Below are 12526 nucleotides of genomic sequence, written 5' to 3' on the forward strand. Positions count from 1 at the left end.
GGATGAAGATGGAGGCTTTCTGTAATTCTCTGCACATTCACAGTCATGCACAAATAACTTAATTGTCTGGTAACACAGTACCCCACCTGGGCTAAGGCTTGCCTCAAAGTAGATACTGAATGTTCCTCATAGAGGACCACGAAGACAGGACAGATTCCAGAGCGCTTATTGGTTTCCAGTCTCATTGTCCGTCTCTACACCTCCAGAACTTAGGTCTGATATTCTTTCTCAGCCATGCTGCCTGGAATCACGAGGGCTTTTACAGTGGTGGGAAAGGCCTCCATTTCTTGCTTTCATTCTAGGCCTTTCTATCAGAGACTCAGTCTCAACAGAAGAGCCAGTTTATTGCCACAAATCTTAGCATTGATGCCTTGTCAAGATCTTCATAGACCCAACATTTGTTCCATTTCTAGACTATGGAATTACTATGCTCGGTGGTGTTTAGGTGAAGTTTTCCCACTGAACTTCTCTTTTTGAATATATTACTCCTGGGGGAATTCTGCCCCTCAGAATTAAAAATTCTGCAAAATTCTACATATTTTGTCAAAATAACGCAATATAATCACACAAGTCTCAATTATTTTGTTAATGTATTTCAAAATAGCTGTCAGCAAGTATGTCTGTAACAATACAGACAACAAAAAAGATTCAGGAAATGTTTTTTGACAAATAGATTCATTACTAGGCATATTAATACAGAACTTTGAGTAATAATTCATTTAAACTATAATACAGACACCCATTTTCTGCACCCCTCAGAAGCAGTGCAAAAGCTTGCGGGAGTCAGGGGTAATGGAGGAGCTGAGGGAGAGAAGTAATTTATGGGAAGGAGCCTAGGTGTGAACGTAGAGGTTGTTGGGTGTGGGTGAGAGAAGTATGGAACAAGTTTTTTTAGGGGGGATTATTAGGGAGCCTCCCCCATGCAAACCCTGGCTAATGCTAGCCTCCCTCATTCAGTCAGGCACATCTCCCCCTGTCTCCATGTGTCCCTGCACCCCCACTCCCATTCAGCCCCCGCCCCAGTCTGCCCTCCCCCCCCCCCCCCACTTTTCCTTCTGAACCCTGGTCTGTGACTCCCCCCCCTCCCCCCCCCCAAAGCAGCCCCATTTGCCCTACACTATCTGTCCCCTCATATCCCGTGCCTTCTGACCTGGCCTCCCGGGCAGGGTACTGTGAGGAATGCAGCCTCTTCTCTTCCCTGTCCACAGCTAAGATGCTCCCACCTTGAGCGGCTGCTCTCTGTTCTGGTGCCCCAGCAGCTCCTGGGGGGCAAAAGGTGTAACTACAGCACTTCTCAGCAGAATGTATTTTCTGCTGAGGAAAAAATAATTCTGCGTGGCACATGAATTCTGCGTGTATGCAGTAGTGCAGAATTCTCCCAGGAGTAATATATTCAGCACTCTGCAAGCAGCATCTGCACTGATTCCTGCATTTTCTAGTCTTAGCTTAAATTTATGCTTCAATAATTTCTTCAAAGCACTGACAAATAGTCCATTGAGGTGAAATAGTCTCAAGGTGGTATTTGCCAAGGCACAAGTGTGCTCCACACTGAGTGGGACAGTATGCTGAGGCAAAATGTGCTAAAACCCAGAGCACCAGGGTATTGATGCAGGAGTGGCACTGTCATAAGAAGTATTTTAAAGCACTGGGCAAAGTTTTTGAGGTACCAGAAAGAACTGCACAAAAAAATGTGTTGGAGCAATGTGCTGAGGCAGCATAGTGACTCTAGAGGTCTTGGAGCACTGAAACCTGGGGAACAGTCACACAATGAATTTAGACAGAAACTGGCAAAAAAAATAGGCTGTAGTAGCTATGAGTAAGTCTTAAGTTTCAATAATCAGGAGATGGATTGCTGGTAAGGGAGATTGTCCCGCTGTTATGAAGATGGGACTGGTACAGAATGTGTGAGCAGTGGTATTATATGAGGGGCTGGTAGCATCACATGTTGTTAAGGTTGCATGACACTTCCCAGTAAAAATTTTCCCCAGGAAAATCCACCCGAATTTGGCCAAATTATAAACCTTTGAAAAATTTCAGTTTGCACAAACTCAGGCTTACTAGAGCTTTGCAGCTAAATTCCCTGAAGCATGCTCCAGCCCAGGGCTGTAGGGGGCAGAGCAGAACTTTCCTTGCAATTATGGCTCTGGGCCCAGGGGTGCTGTGGGCTGAGCACGGAAGCTAAGAGCAAAGAAACTCTGTGTTCTCAGCAAACCCCCCCCCCCTTGTTGGTGCCCAATCAGCATGGAAGAGGAAGCTGCCTGGTTCAAATGCATTGGGGAATAGAGCTGGTTGAAGGTGCAGGAGACTGGGACTGGAGGCTGGCAGGGAATTGAGGAGAGTGGAACTGGGAGTGTGAGCTCTGAAGGGAAATGGGGTGGGGTGGGACAGAGACTGAGGTTGAATCAGGAACTTGGGGAACACTGAGACAAGGAGCTGGGGGTATGTGATGCACTGAGATTAGAGGAGGAGCCTGGGAGGGAGACTGGAATGGGGAGACATTGGGCAGGGGGAACTTGGGCAAGGAAAGGAGGATGAGTGGGGAGAGACAAATTGGATGAGGAGCTGAGAAGGGGGAAACTGGGGCTCGCTGGGCAAGGAGAGTGAAACTGGAATGGGAAGTGGAGACTGGGACTGGGGCACAAGGATCTGGGAGTGGGGTAGAGAAGGATTGGGACAGGGATAGTTGGGAGGTTATCGGGCAGAAAGGAGCCAAGTTTAGGGGAGAATGGACAGAAGAGTCTGTGCTCTCTACAGCATGGTCTTTCCAAGGCCTGTAATCAAACCCAAAGTGCCGGAGTCTCTCAATTCTTCTGCTGTTCGCAAGTGTCTGAAACCCACTGTCAAAATTGTCTGTCTTATCCCCCTTTAGTGCTGGTTCACATACAGGATGACTACCTACTACTGCTCTCAATAACACAAGTGGCAGAGGTCTGTGCAGTGAATCTAAGGGTTCCAACCGTGCTAATAACCCACATGGCTGTCAGTGTGATGCCACATGATGGAATTTAGTTTTTTTTCCAATTTTGCCTTTTTTTTTTGAAACCTACGAAATAACACACAAACTACATTAAATAAACATTATTAGAGTTGGTAAAAGCAGCAAAGAGTCCTGTGGCACCTTATAGATTAACAGACGTATTGGAGCATGAGCTTTCGTGGGATGCATGTAGTGGTTGCAAAATCAAGCCCTGAAAAATTAGGAAATGTCTGTACAACCTTAATTTGGCCCCCTTGTGAGTATGCATGATGATCTAGTTTTTCATCACATGATCACATATTATTTTTCCCACAGGACCATTGCCTCATTCAGTGAACAGATGAATCAGAGTTGTGTAGTAAAGGAGGCTGTTGTCTATAAGACTCTGTCATGGTCTGGTCGGAGCGGGTGGGAGAAGGAGAGGGGCGGGGTCATCCAGACCAGTGAGGGATTGTGTTACTGTCTGCCCTGTAACCCTGAGTGCCTAACAATGCTTTGCTCCTGTAGCTGCCAACCTGGGTTGCCCACAATCTGTATATAGCTGCAGCCCTGGTCCAGCAACTCCGACCCCAGCAGCTGGCCAGCAACACACCAGTGGCACTTTGGCTTGCACCAGCCCTGGTTACAACCAGCAAGATGATCCCAGCACACTCCCAGTCCCAAATTTCCCCAAAATCACATGCCCTGAAGTTTCCAGCCCTCTCCTGGGCAGCTCAGAGCAATAAAGAATTTTGTTGCCCTTTTATAAAGATAAAACCACATCACAGCTTATTAACTTAAGTGGGGTAAATATACCCTTCTCCTTAAACACAGCATTGAGTTGCTTTATAGTAAAATAAATTTATTAACAATAGGACCTAGGTTAAGTGATGCTAAGTAAAAGAAATAAAATTAGAAAGTTTTACAAGCAAATAAAAGTGAAAACACATGTCTAAAATTCTGAAACGTAATCTAGCAAGATACAGGCTTTATTCAAGATGGTTTCTCTCACCAGTCATTCTTTTTCCCATCCATGCTTGGCTTTCACTCAGTCAGGCCCTTCAAAAAGCACAAGGTGCTGGCTTCCCTTGTCTTCCCATGTTCAAAATGGCTCCTGGCTTACTGAATAAAGCCCCAAATGGTACCGTGGAGTTACTCAAATGGGTGGGAGCCAACCTGGGAAAGCAAGCAGGCATCTTTCAGGTGTCAGAGTAACAGCCGTGTTAGTCTGTATCCGCAAAAAGAAGAACAGGAGTACTCGTGGCACCTTAGTCTTTGTTAGTCTCTAAGGTGCCACAAGTACTCCTGTTCATCTTTCAGGTGATTCTTCTAGTGATTGTCCACATGTATTCCATTTCTGATGTGTATGTGCCCTGTGTTACCTTCACACTCTAGGGGCACCCACATCTACACAGTTCCTAGGGCTCAAGGCGTAGCCCCACATTCTAGGGCATCCACCTTTAACTTTCCATGGGCTCAGGTCGTAACCCATCGTCACCCTTCCTTGGTCTCAGGGCGTAATCTTACACTCTGTGAGTTTGGAGGGTCTTTACCAGTGAAAGTCTTACACAGTAACAGCCTTAACCTCTGTTTATTAACAATCAGCAAAATGGAATGCACACACTAAGCATACAATGCTCACCACTTCTAATAAGGCAGGCGAACTTTTCCTGCTAGCCAGTCAGGGTCATGTCGTCCAGGGACTACAGTTTCTGCATGATATAGTTGGCAGTGTTGAGGTCTGGCAGCTCTGATCTTAGGACTGGCAGCTCTGATCTTAGGACTGTGCCCTGGAGTTGGTTCCAAAGAACTTCCTTTTGGACTCCAGTTTATATGGTGAAACTTGAGTCCTCCTTAGCTGTACCTTAACCAGTCATTTTACTAAAGTATTACAAAAAAATTCTTTGACCAATCCGAATATATTGTGAAACAATTCTTTACTCAACCATACCCCACGACCTTAGTTGATTTAAATCTTTAAAATTGTTTCTGTCTGTTGCATAACTAATCAAAGAACCAGACAGATAAACAGTAGGGACCATAAACGCAAAACAATAAAGAAGTAGAGATTTCACAGCCACAACTCTTGATAAGTGATTCTTTGCCAGACAGAATGCTATCAAACAAAGTTTTCTTTAAACATCTTAAGATCTGTTTCTTTATCTGGTGATGGTGGCTACTATTAGGACAGGATCCCCTTCTTTACAGTCCAATCTTACATTATTTTAATGTAAATTAGATAGAATGTGGGGCTGTGACTTTCTGCTTCTTGGCTCATGGCTGCTGCTGTCCTAATGTGGCTGCAAAAAAAAAAAAAAAAAAAAGCCTCAGATTTTACACCCTGTGTCTGAGATTGGAATCTTTTGAGTAGCAGTGTCCATTGGAGCCGTGCCTGCACACCGTCCAGTGCCATGTAGCAGAGAGTAAGGTAGCATAAATGGTGGGGCAGTGGCAACAACTGTTCTCAGTTTTTTCTTACTGCTTGTGGCTTCAGGATGGCACACCTGTCTGTCTTTGTACACTCTGTGATTTATCTTTCTAGGTAGTGTGACAGGGTCAGGCCAGATGGATACAGGAGAGTGTTAGAAGACAGATATATTAGTCCCCCAGTTTAAGTAGATCCCTTTTCCCTGGGTTTGAAAGGAGACTTAAATATAGACTTACCTTAAAGTTGGATAATATATTCTCAAGTCTTAATGCTAATTACAGATTATTGGAAAGTTCAAATAGCTTTTGGAAAATCTCTTCTGGTGGTCTGAGGGGAAAGGCGGGGATGGGAACAGAGGTTAGCTTCAGAGTCCAAGCAGCAGTCATGTACACATCTGAATTCCACAGGTGAGAGGCATTATCCATTTGTTACAAATGAGGAAAGAAGCTGCTAAAAGAAGGTTATCAGTCAAGAAACTTTTCAGTCTCCCATCATAGAACAAATGTTACCAGTTTGAGGTTTTTAACACAGTCCTGGTTTTGGAGACCAGCATTTTTCCATTCAGACACTTCCTTTTTGCTACAGCAGCTGTGTGTACTGCCTCTCCCTGGATCACCTTCTCCTTTGCCTAGGATAGAGTAGTGTGTCTGCACAGTATTATTAGTCACATTGTACAGATGGGGAACTAGAGGTAGAGAGGTGAATTGACTTGCCAGAAGTGCTTTCTTTCGGGTGTTAATCTTGCAGTACAATTAAATGATCAAATTTAGGCTAGCAATAGCTGATGATACTTTTCAACAGGGTAGTCTGAATTTATTTGAGAACATTTCTCAGTGTTGGTGACTGACAAAAAAAATATAATCATAATGGTTTATTTTTCTACACAATCTCCCAAGATTAATTACTAGTAAAATTTATTTAACTCACTGTTTTAAAAATTGTGTACAAGAACAAAAAAACTTAGGACAAAGCCACCTTTGGCAGCCATTTCAAATCATGTATGTAGTTTGGTGCAAGAACATGTGAATAAAGAATATAATTCTAATTTGTAAGAATTTGAAATACCTACATTAAAGTGCTATCTAATTTCAGACAGGATGAATGAAATAATGGCATGTTGTAATGAGAGATGGTTTTATTTCTTCCCATGAGCCCTCCTTCTCCCCTGTTTCTTCCTTGATTTATTCTGTTTTATCTGATTTTTATTGCTTAGTTTTGCTACATCTATATTCTGTATTTACCGTCATAAATTCATCAATTTTTGAATAATAAAAATAAATTCAAGCCTCCTGAGATGAAGGTGTGAATGAGTGATACATGACCAACATTTACATTGGTATGTATTGGATACTAAGTTAGAAGATGTAAAACTTTAGTAATTAAAAAAATATATTTTGGATGTGCCCTCTTACTACGGCAAAGATTCTATAGAAAAAGAGGAGACAATCTGGGAGAGGGGAGGATAAATGTTTTTGTACTGTCTTTTAATTGGTTTTAGTTTTTTCTACCCAATTGCTCCTATTTTAATCTATTTAATAGTAAGTCACTAGTGAAAGTGGCTTATAAAGCACAGTTGTTAATAAAGCACTACTGAGTATATAGACTAGAAGTACCTCTGTGTGGGGCACAGCATAACTAGAGGGATATAAAAGTGGGCTTCCATAGTTACTGCTTTCTCATAAATGTATGCTTCCAGTGGCAATAATTTGGCAGTGTGAGAGTTAGGTTCTTTAGCAAAGTTTACCTGTGATCAATGTGATAAGTTGATCAATTGAATTCAAACTCTTGTCTCTCTTTTTTTAAATTTAAAAATATGGTATGTGGATATTTGTAATAGGTATAATTGGTTCCTAGAAAAATAAATATTTTTTATGATACCAAATCTAAATTTATGTAGCTGAATGATCCCTTTTTCTGTTCAAGCTCCTGTTGGGAATAAGGAAATCATTTCTCACATTAGTCAACATGGGGGTAAATGGCCTTACTGGTTTAAAAAAATGGGTGAGTTTGTCTTTAAAATATTACCTTCAATTTATCTATATTTTGGAAATTTTTCTTTTTAACTTTATTTTTATCTGACCCTATCCAGAAAATATTCACAAACTTGGGAGCTACACACTGAAACTGCAAGTCGTGTTGAATGAAAGTAATGCAGACACTTATGCAGGAAGGCCTCTACCATCTAAAATGTTTAAATTTAATATTGTCGGTAAGGAGAATTCAAACTATTCCAATTTTCTTCAATTAGATCCTTCACAAATGCTCAGTTCTTACTTTTTGACTCACTATATTAAATGTGTGCTGGGTTCAGCTTCAAAAGAAATTCAATTTTGGTTAAGAAGTGTAGGGGATGATACCTTCAGCAAAGACAAAGTGGTGTTTGAAGGCCAAGGCGTAGCTTCACGAAGGAACTTAGGCACCTAACTGCCACTTGAGGTACCTGAATTCCAGAATCTGGCCCCACTGGGATTCACAGAACCCTGTAAACCCCCCCTAAATTTGTTCAATACCTAAATTTTTGCAGTTAGTTCCCTAGGTACCTATGTTTCTGCCTCTGACATGTGCACTACAGCCCTCCGCCAGGCATCTGGATGCCTGAGCCCAGAGCGATTCACAAATCGGGAAGATAGGCAGTCTTCCATCCAACTTGCCTGTGGGGCCTGATCTAGTAACCATAATCAGAGCCTGCTTACTGAATCGAACCCTTGTAGGCGAGCTTATGCTAAAGGGCTGCAGGACAGGGTTGTGGAGCGGAGGACCTCCCTCATAACTTTTAGCCCAGTAGTTATGGGACTCACCTGAGATGTGAGAGACCTCTGGTTCAAGGTCCTCTTCCACCTGAAGAGGAAAAGAGATTTGAACTGGGATCTTCCATCTCTCAGGTGAGTACCTAGCTACTGGGCTATGGGCTATTCTTGTGAAGTTCTAGTTTGGATAAATAATGAGTGATTGGAGCAGAGGGACTGGATCCTGGGTCTCCCACCTCCCAAGTGAGTGCTCTAAGCACCAGGCTTTAGAGACATTTTCGTGCTTGCTTGCTCACTTTCTCTCCCTCCTCTAGCTCTAGCCCAGTGACTCTTTCATTATTTATTCACAGTGGAACAGCTTCAACAGAAGAGATTGAGGGAGCTCCATATCAGAATATCCCATAGCACAGCGGCTAGGATACTCACCTGAGAGGTGGCAGATCTCTGTTCAAATCCCTTCTCCCTCTCAAATGGAGGGGGGACTTGAACCTGGGTCTCCCACATCCCACGTAAGTAACCCAACCACTGGGCTAAAAGTTATGAGGGCTTCTTGCCACAATGCCATAGGCACCTAATGCCAAGAGAAGGTTTGCATCTGAGAATCCTGTGCAGAGGGAGGTATCTCTCTGGAGCCCAGACTTGGGCTCCTATCTCTGAGACAGGGGCAAGGCTTCACATACACCCTCTCTTTGGCATCTCCCATTGGCTAGTTTAAGGGGGAGCTGCCTAGCATGCTGGCCTTTGTGAATCCCATTCTGAGGCGCCTATCTCTCCCCATTCATTATATAAGAAGCGTAGATACCTAAGAAACTCCGGCTTTGTGAATCCCAGTGATTTTCTAGGTGACTAAAAGTTAGGCGTGGTAATGCTCTGTCTCACCATGCCTAAGTTCCTTTGTGAATCTAGCCCAGGTATCAAGTGGTTAGAGCAGAAAAGACCCTGATGCCTGCCAATCCACCATCTATGACAAATTAGATGATTGCTTTGTGTCTTAGTCAGCCTTACAAAAAAAAAAGTAGCATTTTTATGGAAGCTAAAAGCTACCCTTGAACTGAACTTCCCCCAAATATTTATAAAAGAAAAAACAGAATTTTTCTCCTTCGTAGATTTGAACCTAGGGTACTCATTCTACTAGATTTGGGAACTTTCATAATTTAATCTCGCTGACAAATCCTACTCTTTTTTAAAACTTGGAAAAATTGGCCGACTTTACAATTCATTAAAAAGAAAAGTATATACGATATAGAAATTGACTAATCCAAATGAGTTCATACAACCTAAAATATTTCAATGTATATTAGTCACATTCATCTATAGTTTTACTGTTATTCTGTAAGATTTTTCCTGTAATATATCAAATACATCAGTACGTATTCAGTATATAGATAACCTTGTTATAACCATTTGGAAGATACAGTTGCCTTTGAATATAGTAAAGCAAACTACCAGAAAGAAAACAGTATTTTCCACTACACTTGATGTTAAGTAATTCATTATTTGTCCCTTCAATATAGTCTGATACATTTATATTTGCTCTAAAACCAGTATATGGTGGGTCATGTTTTTCAAAGAGAGCTGATTCTGATTTTAGTGACAATGTGGAGCATGTCTAAGATGCACACTCTGCTATGGTTGTATCATGTACTTCAGCCACAATGTTACTGGCTTTTTATTGAGAGGATAATAGAAATAGAACTACTTCAAACCTGCCAGTTTAATTTTCTTTTCTGATGTCAAATGAAGCTGTGAACTTTTAACTAGTACTTGAAAATTGTTTTGCCGCCTTTTTCTGAAGCAATTTAATTCCATGCCATTGAGCAGCCTTTATTTATCCTTCTTAAGTAGTTGTGTATGTGTATGGAAAACTATATACTACTCATACCTTGATGTCTTGTCATAACACGTTGCCTTTAATGACTACAGGGATGCTTTAATTTGCTGCATAGTATTATTTGTATTCTTTATATGCGAAGGAATCTAGGGGTTTATACTACTTTCTATATTTTGTATTTTTGTGCACCTTAATTACAGGATTCCAGAAAGAACATGTAATTATTCAACTTAAAAATGTTCTTTCCTCTTAATTCTTTTTAATTTGTGATTAAATATTTACAGTTGGGACCTCAACTCAGACACACAGGCTCTCTGCCTGATTTCAGTAGTCAGCCAAACAGTCCAATCCATGACCCGAGATATTTTTAGTGGTAACTGGGCCTTACCTGCCCTGTCTGACTTTTTTTGATTATTGGTCTACCTTACAGTAAGTAAGCAAGGTGTCCCCATCTAGTGGACAAAATGTGCTTACTTAGAAAGTGGTAGGGTCTTTCTTTCCTGCTTTGCAGCTCATATTCTCAGGTTCCAAGACACAGCTTATTACCAGCATCCTTCCTAGCTATTGCATTGTTCAGCAGTTCACAATCCATAGAAAACCACATCAGAATACTACAAATATAAATGTTTTGGGCTTAAAAAATGACTTTACCTCGTGGACGGAAAAGATAGAAATCCTAGGCAATCTCTGTTTCTAGGAGATCAAGAAAAAAATGCTGTTTTCATGGGCCTCTCATAATCTCTCCAGATGACGATAGCCCCTCAAAGCAAACCAAGTCACTGAAGGGTTTTGAGTCATAGAGTTTAAGTCCAGAAGGGACCACCAGATCATCTAGTTTGACCTCACTATGTATGATCATCTTCTTTCTCCTGTAGTATCTTTTAGGAAGGCAAAAGTATTTTCCTTTCAGGAAGAAGAGGATTCACAAGAAATGTTTGGCATTATGTGTGTAAATTAGTTATTAAAGCATATGTCTGAAGTTTGCCAAGATCCCTCCCTTGAAATCCAAAGAAAAAACAGAATCACTTTTTCCTAAAGAAAATACAGGACCAAGTTATTCCTATTCATCAGAGCAAAGAAAGAACTTTAAAGAAGGCAAAAACCCCTGGATTCAAAACATTCCCTTCTCAAGTAACTTTCTAACCTATGTGGGATCCCTCAGGATATCCTCCAGCTACAGAAAGTGTTTTCCTGTAATGGGTTTTGCTGTAAATAAAATGTTAGAATATCTTCTATTCTTTTAGAAATAAACCTATACCCTAAAGCCTCCCCTGAAAAGAAAAATGACAGCATTCCACAAAAAGGATGTATCATAACATATCTGCTGCGGATCCCCAAGCTACAAGAAAAAAGAAAATTTAAAGTTGCTTAACTTAATTGTTTATGCTGCTGCTTTCCTGAATGATGGAGACGCTGCTATCTCTATTCTAGCATATGATAAAAAATGGTGGGAAGGAGACTTGGTTGGTATCTGAACAAAAATTCATGGCTCTGCCCTCTTTGGGGAGCAGCGATATTGATTTATTGGAAAGTCACATAAGTTAGCATTCTTCCTGATAAACAGCAAAGTTGGGTCAAAACACCAGCAGTTTTCCAAACTAGAATTTTCTTGGAAAAGATCAAGTAGGTTTTGTTTTTAAGTCTGGATACAGTAGAAGCAGTTCCAACAAGTATTCTGCTCAACAATGTAGAGATAGGGTAACCTTTATTCTCCCCCATCCCTTTTTAGGTTTGTCATTCTCTTGCTACATCACATCACATGTAAAATGAGTTAGTAAACTGTCTGAGGCAGGGACCTTGCCTTTGCAGAAAAACAAAGTCCCTAGCACACTTCTGGGCACTGTAAAGAATAATACGTTGGCGGCTCCAAAGCGTAGTACTCAGAAGCATCAGGGTGTCGCCCCAATGAGCTCAGCTACACCGCCTAACGACGCCAGGAGCTCAGGCTCCGAGGCACCGTACCGCCCCCTAAGGAGAAAGACAAACATTGCACTACCTGCCAATGAGCGGAACCAAGTAAAGTATTGGTCCTGGGTGCGGCAAAGCTCCCATCTATAGAGCACTCCACACGTGCACAACTGTTGATACTGACAACTTACCACTGACACTCCTTTGTGGTACCGAGTGAGCCAATAGTACCGCAATAGTTCCAGTACCCTAGAGCATCACAGTCACGGAAGAACCCCAATCATCAGCACACAGTACAAGGGCCCAGGTAAGAGCAGATCATGGCAATCAGAATTGCCCTCGGCTCAGGGCCGTGTATTACCAATACCCAGTCAGCGCTACCCTTACCAAGTGACGATTCTGACAGCAGAAGAATGTCATTTCCCTGGCCTCTCACCATGACCTGTTGCCACAGTACAGAGGACCTAGCCTCCTTGGGCACCCCCACCACCCAGGCCCTTCCCTCCCCATTGGCCACATTGGGATCCTTGGGCAATGTACAGATCCCACATCTTGTGGGCATATAGTGTCTCTCAGAGAGAGTCTGCCAAATGGTCTCCTACAGCTTCACTGTCCTGAGCCCTTGAACCAGAGGAGGAAACTTTTGAAGAACAGGA

General features: G+C 42.0%; 1 protein-coding gene across 2 annotated transcripts in view; it reads left to right on the forward strand.

Annotated features, from left to right (window-relative positions):
- SMCHD1 (structural maintenance of chromosomes flexible hinge domain containing 1) overlaps positions 1-12526 on the forward strand; it is a 163769-nt gene that overhangs the window by 49614 nt on the left and 101629 nt on the right. For both annotated transcript variants that reach the window (XM_054018979.1, XM_054018978.1), the window contains exons 18-19: positions 7308-7385; positions 7474-7593. In XM_054018979.1, coding sequence (XP_053874954.1) covers positions 7308-7385; positions 7474-7593 — 198 coding nt within the window. The remainder of the gene's footprint in view (positions 1-7307; positions 7386-7473; positions 7594-12526) is intronic.

The sequence above is a fragment of the Malaclemys terrapin genome, chromosome 2 (assembly GCF_027887155.1).
Source record: "Malaclemys terrapin pileata isolate rMalTer1 chromosome 2, rMalTer1.hap1, whole genome shotgun sequence".
Taxonomy (NCBI): Eukaryota; Metazoa; Chordata; order Testudines; family Emydidae; genus Malaclemys; species Malaclemys terrapin.